Source organism: Melospiza melodia, chromosome 8 (assembly GCF_035770615.1).
Source record: "Melospiza melodia melodia isolate bMelMel2 chromosome 8, bMelMel2.pri, whole genome shotgun sequence".
Classification (NCBI taxonomy): Eukaryota; Metazoa; Chordata; class Aves; order Passeriformes; family Passerellidae; genus Melospiza; species Melospiza melodia.
The window spans coordinates 22,891,640-22,910,878 of record NC_086201.1 but is presented as its reverse complement, the minus strand read 5'-3'; the positions used below and the strand labels follow the sequence as shown (position 1 = coordinate 22,910,878).

Here is a 19,239-nt window from a genome sequence, read left to right as displayed (position 1 = left end):
ATTCCTAGAGCCCTAGATTTCTTATGATGCCTAGATACAAGTTAGGAAAATGTTTGGTTTATAAGTAATATTCTATGAGAGAAACATAGCTCAGAATTTGAACTAAATAATTGTGCAGATGATGATTATTTGCTAAATTATTAAAGTCTTTATTGGTAAAAAAGTGGGATTTTAAAACATTTTTCTTTCAGATGGCACCAGGTGAATTGCTGGCAAACTCAGAAAGCATTGGTGAGAAGAGAGGCAATACTCTGTCTCCTACAGGCACTAAACAAGTATGTGTTTTTCATATTAATTTACATTTAATCAGATTGATGGGCATCCTTGTGTGCTCTCAAGGGAGTTCTACTCTTTAATTTGTTGTGTATCAAAAGTGAGGACTATTGTTATAATGGTAAGTTTTGATTATATTCTCATTTACAGTAGTACCAAAAACCTGAGAAAACAAGCACAATGATTCAGTTTAAAAACTGAATCAAATTGTATCCTGTGAATAACAGGAAACAGAGAGACAATGATGGAACACAACTGCAGCTGTCAGTAGTTCAGTAGGACATCACGTCAAATATAATTTGCTGTAATATTGGTATAACACTATAGAAGAAATAACAGAACTCACCATCAAATAATCATCTTTATCCTCATCTCAAAACACTTAAATTGGATTTCAGTTGCCAAGATTCTCTGCATCAGAGATCATAAATAATTCAAAGTTGGGATTGCATCCATGTTGAGGACAATTCACAAAACATAAGACAAGACTGAGTATGCATTTAGAATGATAAAAATCCAAACAGACAAACATCTTTAGAATATTAAAGTTTCCAAATAATCAGTGAATAAATGAAATCTTAGAAATACAGGCAAAGCAAAGCCAGATCTATGTTTTATGAAATTAAGTAGCTTAAAGAATATTTTGGAGGCTTGGGATCCTGGATGTAAATGTAAATAATTTCCTATGTAAAATAGTCTGATAATTTGGAGTGGGTTTAAGTCCTTAGAAAGGTAGGATCCATTGGTACACAGATTTAGAGATCTAAAACTTCCATTTTGCAAACTGCTAACATAGAAAAATACTGCAAAATATTAAACAATGATGCTTTGTAGAAATTCAACTAATATCACTCCCTTCAGTTCAATACAAAATGCCCTGTAACCTGCTGATGAGCCAAAATTAAACCTAATTAATTTTCTTACCTCCATTCCAAGTCAGTGGGAGCTGCAGCATTGACTCAGAGCCCAGATTTCACTCCAAATTTTGTGACTGCTCCAAAGAGCGTCCCTCAGGAGAATCTCTTCAGCAGGTGTCCATTGCTCTATTTTGCTAAGCCAAAGCTTTGTCAGTCCTCATCAGACTGAGTCTCAGCTGCCAAGGAGAGAAGTCAAGGGTATGCAAAACAGCAAATATCATATGAGGATTGTGGCAGCTATGATGCCTCTACCCTTTTCATCACTCCATACTTCACTTAAAGTGGTGGCAGGTTCATCTCACTAGAGCCTCGAATAGCAGGCTAGCAATCTCTAATTTTGTCTGTACTTCTGCAAGCTGCTTTCCCAGTATTAATTTGCTTCAAATATAACCCTCTTAAAAGTGTGCTAGGCCTTCTCATGGCACATTGATCCTCCTGCCTTTTTGGTGCCATGCTGCCAAAGCCTATCTGGCAGCTTGCTCACTCACAGCTCACCTGTCATTCTTTTCCATTGCTTTTTCCCCAGTGTTATTCTTCTTCCATCTCTTCAAGGGTCAGAGTTCATCAGGGGATGCTTGTGGGAAACATTTTTATAGAAAAACATAAACTACTTCTTACATCTGAATTGAATTGTTTAGTAAAATAGACACAGTAAAATCCTAACCTGCTTCCAGTCATTTTTTGTAGGTCTGGTATGAATCACATTGTTTTGAAATAAGAAAGGTAGTAACTTGGGAAAGCATTTGTATTAAAACTAACATGTCTAAAGAACCAAGGTACATATGAGATTCTATTATTTCTGGGCATTTTAAAAATGTTTTTGCTAATTGTTAGATTGTTTGAGCAGTAGAGGAAAAAGAAAACCAAAACAAATATACCATCACACTCTTGTACTGGATACTGCTAAAGAGACCTGTTTTGGAAAGCAATGAAATTCAGTGTACCACCCAATTTATTTGAGTGGGCAGTTTATAGGTGATAGAAACACTGCTTAGTAGATTACATATTTGTGTATAGAACTCAGCAATGAGAGAGTAGCTTAAGGAAGCATTATGCACAACTTTGATGAGAGCCTTTGCACAAATGAAATCAATCTGAATATGTGATTACATTCACACAAAAATCAAGAGGCAGAGACGTAATTAACAAAGCAGATGACTTTGATGCTTTGTGATTAAAATTAATGCACTTATGCCTCACCCAATTCTCTTTGAAATATGATGAGAGGGATTATTTTTTCCTGGATCCAAGTTAACATAATTTTTACATTGCTTTTCTTTTAATATTTGGGAGGATCTTTTAACAGCTGGCAAGTAAAAAAAAAAAAAAACCAAAAAAGAAAAAAAAGGAGGAGGAAATATGAAATGCTTGGAAAATGTTATAAAGGTGCTAGCTTTATTATTTAACCAGTCCAGCAACTTGGCTGTTAATATATTTTCATTGCTAAATATCTGTGTCCCCTTTAAATGCAATTAGGCAACCTACTCCTCCTCCGCCACCTTTCCCTTGCAAATGCTCATATAAACAGAAGCTACAGGAAATCCACAGGTTGCCCTTTGTTTATGGAAAGGTACTTTCTGTTTTATTGTTACTGTTATAATAAATACTTATACATAGTTATAATAATATTTTCTAGAATCTATTTGAGCAGTTTTAAATTGCAATAAGCTGCTGCAACATTTTCTGATTGTTTTTTGCCCCATTTCTTTCTGCCTCTCAGAATACATCAAGCCTAATTAGAATATTGTTGTTAGATTTTGCATGACAAGGGGATGTATTGAATGATAACTCTTTCTTTGTTTTCCTTTCTCTTCTCTCCTTTCTCTTCTTTCCCCTCCCAGTTCAAGGAGAGGAATATATTGGCTGATATTTCAGTTATCTGTCCAGCTGGTGAGGATCTTGTTTCACAGGATACAGAGCTGTCATCCTCAGCCAGAGAGGATGGTTTACAGACTGAATTCCTGGCAGAAGAAGCACCCTCTGGAGATGAATATGAGTGTATATCACCCGATGATATCTCTTTGCCACCGCTTTCTGAGACACCAGAATCCAACCTCTTACATTCTGAAACAGAGCTAGAAGAGCAGTTCTGTTGTAGTTCTCATAGTCTGCATGTCAGTTCCTATAGCTTGCAGAAAACCACTAGAACGGTAAAACTGATGGAAGCACCTGACCTCTTAACAAATTTTGCTTTTGCTGATGCTACAAATAATAGAATGGAAAGCCCATCAGATCACTTTCAAAAGTTTTCTATCTCTTTATCACATTCTGGTCCAAAAGTCAGAGCAGAATCTCCTTTGACTTGTAGCTCACAAGGAATATCTGAAACTAGCACTGCTTCCTGCCCTATAAAAGCCAAACCAGTAGACAGCATGATGAGTGAAACATGCAAAACACATTTACAACACCTTGAACTTCATGAAAGCATGGCAGAAACGCAAGAAAAATTGCATGCCTTGAATAACTGTACTAAACCCCAGGACAGGCTGCATGCTTTGCCCGATGCATTCTCAGGTTTCGTGTTCCAATCAGACGCCACCAGAAGCTGTCAGAGGCAGATGGTTACCCGAGAAGAGATTAAAAGTTCTTCAGAAAAGAACAGCATGGCCAGCCTAACTGGACAGGCGCCTAACTTCTCCCAGCTTCTGTCTAACAAAACCGTCATGGAAGGTTCTCCGGTAACTTTGGAAGTAGAAGTGACGGGATTCCCAGAGCCTACACTGACATGGTGGGTAGCTTGCAATGAGAAGCAGTAAATAGACCTAGTAGTGAGCCACCACAAACCTTTCATAACCAAATCAGTTAATCTGTAGGCTAGAATAAATGGCTTGTATCCTTTCTACTCCACACTTCTGCATGATTTCCACCTTCAGAATTGTTTTCAACAATTAACCAACTTGAAATAATCTCTCTGTACCATATTTTAGGAATGAGAGTATCAACATGCTGCAAACATATCCAATGTTTTCAAGCAAAATCATCATACAGTTTTCCTATTCTGGAATATGGCATTCTACTTGTTCAATGCTTTCTTAAAACAACTGCATAGTTCAGATTTACTATAAATAAACTTACCTGCATTTTCCCAGGCTCTGGGCACTACGTATGGACAGACACATACATTGCATGCACACTGAAATATTTATATAGTCACTATGTAGATGGGAACACATTTACATGTATGTGAAAGTCAGATATCAAAACTAAGGTTACATGTTAAAAAACACCACCTAAATATCTACACTTAGAGAATCACTTTTATATCATATATTGGTGTGCATGGTCTATCTCTCTCTTAATTGCTATGTATCTACTTAGATTACTTTATTATTGGATTTGTGAGAAATATAGATGATGTAATATAAACATCTGAACTCTAAAAATTCCCTGACAAAGGGAACAGGGACTGAAAGGGGGCAGGATTTCAAGATTTTTTTTCATAGTTCTATATGTTATGTCATGTATTCCTCCAATTTTACCTCATTTGTCTTTTCTCCACTTATTCCGTTCGTCTTTCAAAAAGGAGGCCTTTCTTTTAATGATTAAAACTAAATATGCCTCTTACTGGAAAAAATTGATGTTAATATTATTATTACACATTTAAAGAATTAAACTACGTTTTTGTTACACTGAAATTTTTTTGGTGCACTGAGAAGAATACTGGACACTGCAACCTTGGTGCTATAATCTGTTGGTATCAATAAAGTTACCTTGTTTTAAATATCATTATTGTACAGACTGAGGAGTATTATTGGTGAAACAAGATATTTATTTTACTGTAAGAAAGCATTAATTTAACACAAAAATATATACACTATTGACAGATTTTCTTTCAAAAAGATAATATTCAATTGGATTAATTTTGCAAATTAGAAATTCATGAAAATGGGAAAAAATGTTTTAAATTTAAAAATTACCAATAACATGTATTTTGTACTGGTATAGAAATTTCTTTGGATATGCACGTGGAAAAATATTTTCACGTTTGTGTTGGGTTAAATGTAGCCTATGCTGAAACATCATGGTGCAAGTAGAGCCAGAATTTTCTCTAAATTCCATTTTTAAATCAGGTGCCAATACCAATGCACTGTGATAGATCCTTAAGTGTTAGAATATGGCACCAGTTCGCTGAAGTAACTCTTGATGCATTGTTCTATCCTGTTTGTTGATGTGAGCTTGGTAAATGTTAAGTGGGCTGGGATGGAGGCAGGTTCTTTGTGAGGATACAAGTTTAGAAAGTTTGTTTGTTGATCCTTTAGAGCCTATTTATGAGTTGGACGTGGACTGACTTGGGACCTATTGGCAAAAATATCTCAGTGCAAAATCAAGGGCCCACGCCCTTGTTGCCTCTCTGAAGCTGCAGTGAGAGACTTGTAACTTGTCTGTTGAAAACCATTTTCAGAACCAAATTTTTATAATACTGTTAAGAATGTATTATCCAGTAATTTGCATTGTTTAACTGTTCATGCATATTGACAGAGTAAGTTTAAAACTGAGAAATGAGATTACAGCAGTTCTCTGTCTCTTGCTGCTGCTGTAGTGTGACAGATTGTCTGAATTTGCAAAGTTCTGTGTGGCATGCAGTGATAAAACTCTGACTTGCAAACTGACTCTCTGCTTCAGGTACAAGAAGGGCCAGAAACTGACTGCAGATGAGCATTTAAAGCTTTTACAAAAGGAGACAAAGCATACTTTGTTCATTCAGAAGGTGTGTGATAAAGATGCTGGCCTCTATGTTGCTCGGGCTAAAAATTTGAACGGCACTACCTCCTCAAGTGCCATTCTTCACGTGCAAGGTAACAGGCCACCTATTGCAAGAATAAGCTGGATTATGCTGTGTGTCATCTATATTAGTGTATCACTAATGTACTGGCTATTCACAAAATAAGTACAATATTGACTGCACCGGACTTAATTATCACATGTTGAATTTATTTTCTTACACTGCATTTTCACAATATGTACCAAACCACTTTTTATGGCAAAATGGATATATTGCTTGTTTCTTTATTATCAGTATTCTGCATTTATTCTACCTTCTCATAGTGATGTTGAGATAAAAACTTTACGATGATTTTTCTAGAATCTGAGGCTGAGTTTTGCTTTCTAAAACTGTAGGCATTCCAAAGCATTGGAAACAGTTTTAATGGTTGTAGGTTTTAAATGTCAGTACAGAGCCAGGTAGAGTGCTCAGATTGTTGTATATTTTGGTCTTGGGATGGGATGTGAAAGGTGTTGGAATTTTTTTTAAACATAGAATGTATTTTTTCCACCCACATGCTTGCTTGTATGCTTACAAAAAATATTTTTAGAACAAAGCTTTTAAGTAAAGGTATCATACTATTCATGCTTGAATTAACATAGATCAGATTTAGATCTGTCTCAGCCCAGCATAGAGTCTCCACAAAGGAAAGCTGCAGTAGTTCCAATAGAGTTGGGATTGTGCTACAGAACTGACCCAGAACCATCAGGATTTGTGTAAGTGGCATCTAGCACACAATAGAATAAATGTTTACAAATGAAACATTCCACTCTGCTTGAACAGATGTCTGTGATACTTTCTCTGCCTTCTTACAAAGTTAGAGATACAAATATTTCTAATAATCCTCTAAATTGTTTGTATAAAACAAGAAAGTTAATAATTTATGAAGCAAGCATTAGCACTCATTTAAAATTTTTAACACACCGATTTCAAACAGAATCAACCAAATTGGAGAACCATCCAAAAGTGTATTCAAATTAAAAAAAAAATCAGTCAAGCAGAATTATCCTTTAACTTAAAACAGTAATAAAGTTTGTGTTTCCTTCTTGACAAGGACAACCACAAATATATTTTTTTATTAAAGTTCTAATTTTTTAACTAGTATATAACAGTGATGTAATTGTGCCAGTGGAAGACTTAATTTATATATCCTCAAATATAGTGTCATTCTTCAGCCTCAATATTTGTTGTATTTATGCAGTAAAAAGAGTTGACAAACAGCTATATGATTTTTTTCCTGCCTCTTTTGATTACCAGCTTTCATGTTACAATTGAAATTGAATTGCTATGGAAAATGTTTAAAGATTAAATATTTACTTTCTCTTGCATAATTTGCTGGAATGAAGTGAACCTTTTACTGTGTAGCTTCCTATGAAAAGAATATATATTGTAATTGCCGAGGGTCAGATATTTTGGCCTAGTGACTGCAACATTTAAAAAATTCCTGTAACTTTGAAAAAGGAGAAGTTCTCATGATATAACCTCACAGCAAGGAGAGGGAGCAGGAGGAGGAAGTGATGAACAGATGGGGGAACACAGTAAGTTCTAACTAACCTGGTATTACCCTTAATGAACCACTTTCTAAGTTCAGTCATCTCCCAAAAATGTAGATTCACAAGAATTTTCTCAGGTATAAATTTCACCTGTTTTCCTGCACTGTATTTTACATTTCACAATAATGACAATTTAGATCTTAATAAATCATTGTAGAAGTATATAATAGCTTTGTTTGTTTGCTTGTTTGTTTGTTAAAAATTTCCTCTGAGAATTTAACCATTTCTGTGAATTTTAGGTAAACAAAAGTTGATTTTGTGAGTGTGGTATTGCATCTACTTTCCATCAGGAATAGCTTTAAATGCACAGTTTTTAATGGGTGGATATCAGCCACAATTTTAATTGCTGCAAGAAACAAGATTTCAAAAAGAGTGATTAGAGATACTGGATTCACAGCAGGACTCTGAAAATCTCATGGTTTTAATGTTCTGCTTTGTAAACAAAGACATAATCAACACTGGTTACTGCTGTGCTGGCAGTCTGGATTTAAATACCCTTTATTTAAGGACTCAAATGAGTCCTTAAAATATTACTGGAAAATTCCAGCTGTGTTCTGGTTAGATAATATAAAAAAAAAAAAAAGGAAAAAAAAAGAGTGACAGTGATGTAGTCTCATGATGCACTAGTATTTCTTTGAAGGAAAAAACCACTCATTCTTCTAAGATTATTGCAGCAATAATCTTAACATAATGCTTCCCACTCTCATTGGTTTTTTTTAATAGTTTATACTATGCATGCTTTATCTCTTCCTTCTTTTAACCATTCTGCAGAGCAGGGAATACATCTGGGTGTTTTGTATGGTTCTGGTTCTTTCATGGTTCACAACTCTGACTTCCCCTCATTGCAGTCACAGTTTTGAGCCTACAGTTACATCAAGATCCCAAAATGTTTACATCTTCCCAATGGCTCCCTTATAGAGAAGATTTAAGCCTCAGCCCCACCATCCTTAGAAGAATGACATTAGGCACATAACCAACCTACACTCCCTTCCTCCTTCCACATATGAAGACACCCTTTAAGAAAAGGTGAAAGATACTGCCTGACTACAAGACATGGAGTTGTGTGAAGGGGTGTTTACACAAGGTACCTAAATTTGGAGTGGGAAAGGAATTAATTATTTTAATTTTTCAAGAGGAGCAGCCTGTGTGAGGTCGCAGGTTTGAGTCAGTAGGCAGAGGGAGGATGAGTCATTACCCAGATTGGATCAGATGTGGCTGGAGCTGCAGTGGAGAAGGTGAGTTCCTCTCAAATGACTGGTGAGGTATGCTTACTTCTGCACCTTTCTCTGGAGACTTTTCTTGGGTAAAGGGATCATTTTTGTGTGGGTATTAGTGTCTGTGGTCTAGAGGAACTGTCTTGAAAAATTACTGCCAAGATTTTAAAGAGCTCAAGGAGACTGGAGCTCTGGGATTATGGATATTTCAGCTCAATTGGGTCATGAGACCTGCTTAATATTCCTAATAAAGGGATCCTTCTGTTTGTGTTAGGAGCTTAACTGAGACAAAATCTCAAAACAATAAAGTGCACTGTTGATTTAGAGTAATGCTGAGCAAATCCAAAGTCTCTAAGCAGCATGGTGGGAATCTGGCTAGCATAAATTCACAGAGAAGACAGGAGAAGTTCATAAAGTTGTTAATATCACATTTCAAGACACCAGAGACTGGAAATTACATGCCTAGAATAAATAGATTGAGAATAACTGTGAAGCAATTTAATTTAAAAACTGGCTGTTAAAACCAATTTGGATTGACCTGCACACCCGTGTGTGAGAGAGACTTCAGGCAGGGGTGAAGGCTCTGTAATAGACAGATGAAGGTGAACTTTTCCCCTGCAGTTTTTGCATTCCTCCAGGTTGATGATTTTTCTGTGCTTATTCACCAGTTTGCAGCATAACTCTACTGGTCCCTACAGATAACTCATGGAATATTTAATAGTTGACAAAATTATTGCCTGAACCTGTAAGGATGGTATTTCAGTACCATTGGCTACCTGATTATTTTTTCCCACAATGAAGGAACAGATCTGTTCTTTCTAACCCTTGCGGATGTGGACACTATGGGATGTCCAGCCAAGAAATAATTTGCAACTAACAAATTTTCTTCTGAGTTTTTGTTATGATATCACAGGAAAACCACTGGTGAAATATAACCATCTATTCTATTTTGAAAGTTGCTGTCAAAATCTTCTTTTACAGCAGACTTTGTTGAGGTAAAGCCTATGCCTGAAAAAGTTGTAGGAGTTGTCACTTCATGGTTTTATTTGCACATACTTTCCCCTTTGCTCTCTAGAAACTGAACATTTCAGTTTTTATGTTCTGCTGCCTTACTGATATAAAGTCAAGATGTGGTCTGTTGATGATTACTGTCACCTTTCCACTAAGATTTTCTTTTTTTTAATGGTAAAAATCATTCTGGTATGAGATGCAACATGACTAAACAAGGTAATTCAAACTGCACAAGTAATGGAATCCAGCCAAAATTATCCCGAGGAGTGGCTGAAGCCCACTTAATGTTTTCTGCTGGAATACAAGCCAATCATATCCTATTTGTGACCTATTGCTAACTGCCTGCAAAGAGTAGGCAGGGATGTAAACTTGGTTGTCTTGCTTGAAGTGAAGCTGAAGATCTCAAATTTCTGGGCTTCAGGTGCATGCAATGCAATGTAGGTGCAGCTTGCACATGCTAACCTTCAACAGCTAAGTACTGAGTTGTTTGAGCTGCTCTGGCTGGCTAATACAGAGGTCACACAAGGTTAGCAGAAATATGGGAGAGTAAAATTTACATTCTTCTGCGTTGCATTGGTGCCTCAGTCCTGCAGTACCTAAAAAAATAAAAAAGCAGCTAAGCTTGAAAGCTTATTGCAACTAAGAGCTCACCTAAGAAGTGAATTTATTAATACAGTGGTCAAAATGTCTGCCTCATGATGCCAGCAGACCCACATTTGGCAATAGTAGCCTTTGGCTCAATATATTTGGGTTTAGAAGCTGATGGGCACCTGTGTGAGATAAGCTGATTTTGTTTCTTAATAGCATAAAGAAAAAATTTTTGTTCTTAAACAGTAGAGTAATTGCAGCATGGCAGTTTCAAACTCTGTCATTTAACACACATTTCAGTACCTTTCTATTTCAGAGAAGGCCAGTGATAACTTTTGTCAAATATTTTGGAAATGTAGTACAATTTATATTAAAGAGGAAGAAGGACACATTCTTTATGTGATAGAGATGCAAAAAGATTTTTTTTTTGTAGGATGTCTTTGTGACTTCTTTTGTTAACATCCTCTTTACATTGCTTTACATTCCTTGTGTCAAGAATACTTAGTCAATTCTAAGCTTGTCTTCTCTTTTTACTGTAACCTTGTAGGTGGAATATAAGTGGAACCTCAGGTGGTAATACAAAGATTCAATAAATCTAGCTTTACAGCTCATTAAGTTACAAGTCACAGAAAGCAATGCTTTAATTCAGTACAAACTGATGCTGATGATAAAAATTTCTTCCATTTTGATGGGTTAATTTGTATTGATAGGTCCTTGTAGAGGTTCAGGTGTCATCTGTCCTTCCTCAGCTGGCATGAGGCTGGCACAAAATCAATCTCATGTGCTTTGGATACTGCAATAGAAAAGCAATTACTTGCCCATCCTTCATCTGAACCAGACTTGTACTGGTTGACGTGGTAGCACATGGTCTCAATATTAATGATGGCCAAAATAATGACATGGTCAAAGTAGCAGAGAGGCATCATTCTGCCCTTCATTAGCTGCAAATATCAATTTTTAAAATCTTTTCAATTACTTTTTTTTAAACTAAAATAATGGATGGGGGGAAGTGAAGAAATTGTGATGTACAATAATGCACTAAATTATAAAATTTGCTCCCATGACTTTATCACTTTAAATTTGTGTGGAATAATTAATGTTCTGTCTTCACTGAAACAATAATTCACACAGATTTGCCTAATATCTTATCAAATAACATGATTCTTTACCACTTCCATGGAACTAATACTACTATGCTGATGCATTAAATTCTTGGGTGCTTAATATCCATGTTTTTTAACAAATGTTACATTAGATAGATAAATGACGTTTGCCAACTGTCTTGCAAACAAGTTAACCTGAGTTCCACACATCAATAAAGGCACTCTTTGTCTGTCAATGTGATAAACTTTACCAGAACAGATTATTTGCTTCTGTTGTTTTAATTATGTCTCTTAAAACACAGTGAATATTGATTTGATTTTTTTTTTCAGTACAAGGAGAACAGCCAAACTTCGTACAAAAGTTTGGACACAGAACTCTGCATGAAGGAGAAGATTTAATCCTGCATTGCACTATACATGGAAAGCCCAAACCACATGTCTGCTGGACAAAGGATGGCATCCAAGTGGTATCTGGAGATATCAGTGTATGTTTTAATGTTCTTGAATTTTTTCTTGGGAGAAAGGTAATTTATATTGCTTTGTGGTACTAATTATCCCCTATGTGTATTCTCTTGTTTTACAGATTGAGAAATTAGGAGATATCTATTACCTTTTAAAAAGAAATGTAGTCCTTGCTGATAGTGGGAAATACATCTGTGCTGCCAGCAACGAAATTGGAAAGGCACACTGTTCTGCTTTTGTGACAGTGATAGGTGACTCGTCCTGCCAGCTGCATGCTTTTTGGCACTCTCTTGCCTTGTTACATGAGCAACTAATGTACATGTTTTGTTTCAGAGAAAAATAAACCCCCCAGCACTTCCAGTGTAACTCAGGCTAAACCAGAATGTGAAGATGGGTACTTTTCAGAAGTGAATGTCACCACAACAGAGCTAGTTCAAGCCCAGGACACACCATGGGAGGGAGAAGGAAGGCCAGTGGCTAGTTGTACTCCAGTAAGGTAACCTGCATCTTACTCCATGCTGCAACTTGTACTACTGCAGCAACTGTAAGGACCTTAATTTACCAAGCATCAAACACTCTTCCTAATCTATGCATTTCAGGGCAATATATGTAATGTGCATAATATGTGACTCCTTTTTTCACTTAATTCTTTGTCCAAAGATATGAAATTTTTAGATCAAAGAACTAGTAATACATTAGAAAATTGAGCCTGTGCAAGGTATTTATGTTTAGTAAAATATTTTTTGAAATCTAGTCATAATCTAAATATTAATATAAGATTGAAGAGTTTAAAACACAAAGTATTACAGAAGTGCAAATTGATGGACCTACATTAAGCTTCATTAACAGAATATATAAGTGAGGTTTTCTACTAGGCAAGTCTTATTCTGAAGCATAAGTAGCAAGCCCAATAAGACAGGAATTGTCATTGTTCATTAATTGATTAAAAATAACAATCCTTCCCACTGGGCAATTTCAGATTAAATAAATGAGATACATGAAGTCACTAATCCCTGTGACTTGCAGTACAGGATTAAATCTCATCTCAGGAATTTAGGCTCTGATAAAAAAGAAAGAGCATTTTTGTCTTTAAATTTCTGAGGTTTATCTATCTAGACGTAATACAACTTGCAAAAACTTTCCTTTATGTTTACATGTGTTGATTCAAAAGCTTTGTCCTTTTCCTTGTGAGCTGCCTGTACACTATGCTTCATGGCCAGCTGACAAAGCATTAATCCTACATATTTTGTTCAGAGTTTTTTTCCATATTGCTGTGCTATGGCAGCTATTCCTTAGTAAAAAATGACATGCAAGATCATCATAATTTTGCATAAGTTACATACAGAAGTATGATTAAAACATCTAGACTGCATGGAAAGTTTAGATTTATCCAAATTTTTTCTCTTATATTCTTTTGTTTATAGCTAGTGTCTTCTGGTCAGTAAGATGAGATTTAGAATATTTTATTTTCTCTCTGTAATTACTGTTTATTTGATCTCTTATATTTTATTTTCACAAGACCACAAAGGACTGTGGTCTAAAATAAAGGGCAATATTAACTGACCTTTTTCCAACAGGTTTGAAGAGAAGCTCTGGTTTCAAGGAGGGCATCTTGAACTTGAAAGGCCTTAAGAAATTAACTTCAGTTTGAGACATGATCCCATTCTTCTGCCTGATGCAGTGGAACAGAAGATGGACTGAACTGCAAGATGCCTGATTCCTGAGCATGTTTGTGTTGTTTGCTGTGTCCATTAGTAGGTATTGGCCATGGGTGAGGAGCAGATGAATTTTGGGTGCTATCCAATATATATCTAGATTCAAATTTGTATTTTGTTTCTTTACAAATAAATCATTATTAAAATTCACCTGTGCACAGCATTTATTAGACTGTGATTTATGATTTCTTTTGGGTTTGCTCTGGATTGTTGGACAAATCTAACAGAAGGGGATGATGGAGAAAAGAAACACTTTCCTTCAAAATTGCAGATCTCCTTGGTGATTCACTAGTGCTCACTATTGTGTTTTTCTACAAATTTTATCAGTGGTATTAATTCCATTAAGGTCTTCCCAGTAGCTAATATAGAGAATTAGGATTTTTTAAAAAATTATAACTACAAAATTGTTCAGTTTATTAAATAGTGTGTTAGTTGTCATATTTCTAACACATTTGAGACATTTTTTGGAGGTCAGCCATCAAAAGGAGTAGTTACTTATATTAGCAAATCTTGTCTAATGCTTGAGTAGGAGCAGGAATGTCTTCAGGGAAGAGAAAGTCTCTGAGTCAGCATAATGGACAAGTCTTCCACTGCAATGTTTCTGCTTTCAGGACTAGATTAGTGAGACAATGCAGTCCATTTCCAGCTGGTGCCTGCTATTGCAGCTCAAAGGAGAGGACTGTGAAGTGATATTAGTGCTAGCCTCAAAGCACATTTTTAGTTTAGCCAAGGACTCTTCAATAACAGAATTTCTTAAGTGTCTATTCAAGGTATTAAAAAAGCTCTGAACTGGAATTGAATCTTTTGGATTGTAGGCCAGTCATTAGCATGACAAAGCATTAGCTTTGTCTCCATCTCTTGTGTTCAGAGTTTAGGTGTGTTTTCGAATTTACTGCAAAGCTTCTTGTAGAGAAAGACAAGGACTTCTGTAGTGTCATCCACCTGTAGCACTGAAAAAGGTAGTTCAGGAAAAGCTCCATTTTGGATGGCTGTTTGGCTGCCACAGCAGTAAACGAAACAGCTGCCCTTGCAAATAACTGTTCTTGAGTTTGATCCATTTGATTCAGATTTTCAAAGTCTTACTTTTGAAAATTTTGTGAAATGATTCACACTCCTCAGGCTTCTGCTTCAGTGTATTCCCAACAGCTTGGCCAACACCACAGACACACATGAATTCCACATGTACTGTGCAATTCCATGTTGTCCAACATTCTGTCATTCTGTACATGCACATTGATTAGACCTGCTCTGGTCTTGCATACCACTGCAATGCACTCACACTTCTCACTGGGAGCAGATAGGGATTTAAGCAGTGCAGCATTTTTGTGCTTCATCCAAGTAGATGTCATCTGTGCAAAATTGGCACCGAAATAACATTTTTAAGAATTGCTTAAATCATAATATTAAGATATTAGATATTTTTCTCCATCAGGATGCAGCTTGGATAGCAGAAACTTAAATTTATCTCCAAGTTAAAGTACAGGCAGAGAGGAAATGAGCTGGAAAAAAATATCATGTACATGTCTTCACCTGATCACATAAATCACTCGCTTGACGTTATGGAAAAGTCAGTGGCACTCTGCCCGCAGAAGAGTCACAAGGCTATGTATATGTGCACATAAATATAGTAGCTGCAGACTGAGCTACTTGCTCTGCATATTTACTCTGTACATCTCACAAGCTTTTCCAAAATGGAATGAAGAGAAGTATCAAACATCTTATGGATCCTATGCAATTACCTTTCCCAACTAAGCCCCTTGTTATGTGTTATTTAGATTTAGAGATGTCATAGAAAATACTGTGTTTCTAACTGTACTCACATTCAGAGGACTGAAAAAGTACATATCAGATGTCCATCCCCTTCTTCCCCCCAGATTATAAACCCCCTAAAATTAATGTTCTTTTCTAAAAGCTGGAACCTTTTTGCATGGCATATATGATTTCCTATTTAGAAATTCATTCTGTAAAAAGGAAAGTGTAGAATTAAATTCTTTCTGATCTTGGATCCTCATCATATTTAAAGTTTTGGGTTCTTTTTGATTTTCCCCGATTGTTAGACTAGGAGAAAAAATAATATTTAGGGGCTTTTCCTGTTGATTCACAAAACATAACTCAGGAAAAAAAGTTTCAATGTTTCTTTAAATAATACGTGGGGCAAATCAGAAATCTGTGTATCTGTTCTTACTTATGATTTTCTTACAAAATAGTAGAAAGTGGTGTTTATAAATAAATAAAGATCTATTAACTTTCTTTGGCCAATGAGTAACACAGCTATTGCTTCAAGTGTTCTCAGAGAATGGATCCATTGTGAAAAATGGCAAGTGTGCTTGTTTCTTTTCATTTTACAAATCATAGATGTCTACAGATTTGTTAAAAGGTTTCCAAAATTGATGAAATATATGCATCTATTAAATGCTAAGGACTGTCTCAATGTTAGATAGAACTTGTTCCCAGTACAATGATGTTAATTACTGTTTTGTGGAAGGAAATAGAACACTTAATCAGTATGTTCCTTACTCTGGGTGCAGGTTTTGTTAGTAAGGCCTGCTCTCTAAAGTGAAGTGCTGAGAAGGCAAATGTTTCTCTTTCTTCCTTGTTCCATGTATGTAAATGTATGAGGATGATGCATGAAGAAATAATACACAAGGAAATCTTGTCAAAAGTGACTTCTGTAAATCTCCTTAGGTATTTCAAAGGAGATGATATAAGTGACTCCTATTAAGAGGAAGTTAATGAATAGGAACCCTGGTAATGTACAGTTTCCAGTAAGTTCTTCCCATATGAAACAGATAAAGTAATTTCAAAACTCCCTTAGTGCCTTAATTTTGTTTTCTATTTTGGAAGCAACTGAAAGTGCCTTCTTCAGAAAAAATTTTTTTGCAAGCAGGTTTTAGTTGCATTGAAAAAGGTTGAGGTATCTTGCATATTCACTTACAGTGACTCAGATAAGCACCTGAAAAGGCAGCAGCCTTTCAAAAGCCAGTTGCAGCACAAAAACGTGGATATTCTTGTGCATATAATTCAATTAATCACCTGTGTTTAAGGTTCTAAAGTTTTTGTTGCAAAGTACTGTTTGTAGTATTAGCAGGGAAAGAGAAGTTGCTAAGGGTGGTGGAAATGTGATTTGATTTTAAGTCATGATTTGGTGGTTTAACAGTTTAGAATTTTTTAGTTATTTTTAAGCTTAAAGAAAGTGGGAGGGAGAAGGGAAAGTAATTTTTTTCCAAAGTATACTTGGAAAACTGGCATTTAAACAAGAATATAATATACAAAATATTTGGGATTCTGTTTTGTTGGTTTTATAAGAACATAGGGCAGCATTTTTTAAGTGAGAAGTTTTATGTGAAGTTCTATTTCATGACTCTCTTGGTTTGCATAGTTGATCAGAGGAGGGAGTAAAATGAAAATAGTAATTGAAAGGAGATATAATAGTTATTGTATAGGAAGCAACAGACCTGAGAAGTAAGGGAGACAGCAAAAATGGAAGGAGGGAAAGGAATGGGAAAGGTACTTGGGTCTTTTTACACAGTTTGCAAATTGGCATTTGTAGATAGACTAAGGGACCAGGAAAGAAAGCAGGATTTATGTTACATTGGATGTGCAGCTACTGCAGAGTACACTGGTGGTACAACACTAGCAGTGTTTGACAAATAATGAGCAACTGCTAGTGTTGTACCACCAGTGTACTCTGCAGTAGCTGAACAGTAAACATCGTGATTTTTTTAAAAAAGTATTAGGAAATTCCTCTTAAATTAGCACAGTAAAAACTTCCTTAGGTCACACTTTGAAATTTTAAGTGTTCAAGAAAGAATTTATTTTGTCTTTAAACTCTGACTAGAGTCTTCATCTTTCAAGGCATCTTCATGTGGACCTTATTAAAGCAGCTGCATGGCTCAAGTCATTAGGATTGTTATAATTAATCAAAATTATTCACACAGAGATTGCAGGTGTCCACACCACAGTGTTTCACTGTGTTAAATATCACCTGCTACTCCTTAAATGTGTGGTGGCCTACAATCTACTATATGTACCAAACATTGGCAATATGGAGTTTATACTTCAAGCAGTAGCAGACTAAAGCAGATATTGAAATTTTCATAACTATGCCCAATTTAATGGTCTTCCTGGCAAAAAAGTCTTTTTCATTATCTGGATCTGATTTTTGTTTGATGCTTGAACAAAGAAATTATGTCATTTTTACCAGCAGTGTCTTAGCTACACAATAAGACTGAAGTCATCCTTCTGATTTTTCTTGTGGGTACACTGTGTGATACAAAACATGCAGAAATCATGTGATATCAATGTGACAGAAAGCATGCAGGATAAGTAATTCATATTTCCTTGAGGACAAGATAAATATTCCACTGTTTTGAAATTTTACTTCTCTATTTAAAGCAAAAAATTTGAGAACGTATAAACTTTTGTTGGAATAGAAACAGATTATTAGAAGTAATTGTAAAAGTTAAAAAAAAGGAAGGAACTTATTTTTTTAAATACAGTATATCTGTATTTGAATGCAGGAAATTTTTTCCCTCGTAACTGTTATCAGTTTTATATTACTGTTATCAGTCATTGTTGACTTAAAGGAAATAGAATATGGAAACGGAAAATGGAAATATGAAGTTCTGACCATCTCAAAATTTCAAAATGACAAGTTTTATATTTCTGTCATTTCAAAATGATAATATGTTAATAAACTTTTATATTTTTTTGTTTGATTTTGACATCATCATTAAGCAGGCTGCATTTTTTAAGTTTGCAAATACTAGCCTGTGTTTTTCTTCAAGTTTGAATTTTCACTATATAAATGTTTAACTAGAGAGAAAAACAACTGTTTGCTAATTTAGCAGGCCTCTGTTTAGAAATAGACATTTTATACTCTTTACACAAGTTTCTTAAGATATTTTTAATACTTTTTTTTAATACAAGCCAGCTTGAGCTCCCCCTCATTGCATAGAGTTGCATTTAGTGTCATACTAAGTCATGTACAGACTGATTAGGCTCTCTGAAATCTATTTGCAACAAGAAATTAAAAATGAGCTGTAGTACTCTGACTTTCAGCCACTTGTGAGAGTTCAGGTAGTTCCAGTGTAGTACCAGTGAAGAGACCGTTCCTCCAGTTTGTGCTGCTGCTGCATGCCAAGAGTAGCCATGAAGTTGCCACCTTACAGGATGGATGAATTGACTTTCAGATCAAATTTCTGAAGTTATTTTTTGAAATTGCAGCAATATATAATTCCTTATTTATTTCAGATCTGCAAACTATAACATTAGGACTCCCTTGCAGGAATCATAGCAGTGAAACCCTCTCTCTCTCTCCTTGGCATTTTCTGCCTCTCTTGCTGGAGATTTCCTTCAGGTTGTTTTCAAACGCAAGTGCAGCTGATAGCACAAAGCTCCAATCTTTGTTTACTTATCTGGGTGCTCTCAGGGAGGTCCTTTTCCATGTGGAACTTGGTAACTGCAGACTGCAGTCTCGTTTTACCAAACCAGCTAAGCACATGCTTGATTTTAAGCAAGCAATTTTAAGTAGTCTTATGTGTCAGTTATGTGCTTAAAGAGTTTGCTAGATAGGCAGGAATAGAACCAGGCAGATGAGGTGGTGTGGTGAAACACCTCCCATTCCAGCCATAAACAAGAG

The 19,239-nt window shown here is 35.7% G+C and overlaps 1 protein-coding gene across 4 annotated transcripts in view; it reads left to right on the top strand.

Moving 5' to 3' along the window:
• CCDC141 (coiled-coil domain containing 141) overlaps positions 1-13,761 on the top strand; it is a 62,470-nt gene extending 48,709 nt beyond the window's left edge. For 2 of the 4 annotated variants that reach the window (XM_063162236.1, XM_063162235.1), the window contains 7 exons: positions 192-275; positions 3,032-3,918; positions 5,814-5,986; positions 11,752-11,906; positions 12,005-12,134; positions 12,217-12,379; positions 13,461-13,761. In XM_063162236.1, coding sequence (XP_063018306.1) covers positions 192-275; positions 3,032-3,918; positions 5,814-5,986; positions 11,752-11,906; positions 12,005-12,134; positions 12,217-12,379; positions 13,461-13,515 — 1,647 coding nt within the window. In that variant the 3' untranslated portion in view covers positions 13,516-13,761. The remainder of the gene's footprint in view (positions 1-191; positions 276-3,031; positions 3,919-5,813; positions 5,987-11,751; positions 11,907-12,004; positions 12,135-12,216; positions 12,380-13,460) is intronic. The other 2 variants (XM_063162238.1, XM_063162237.1) reach the window with 2 other exon arrangements.
• Positions 13,762-19,239: the final 5,478 nt, after the last annotated feature.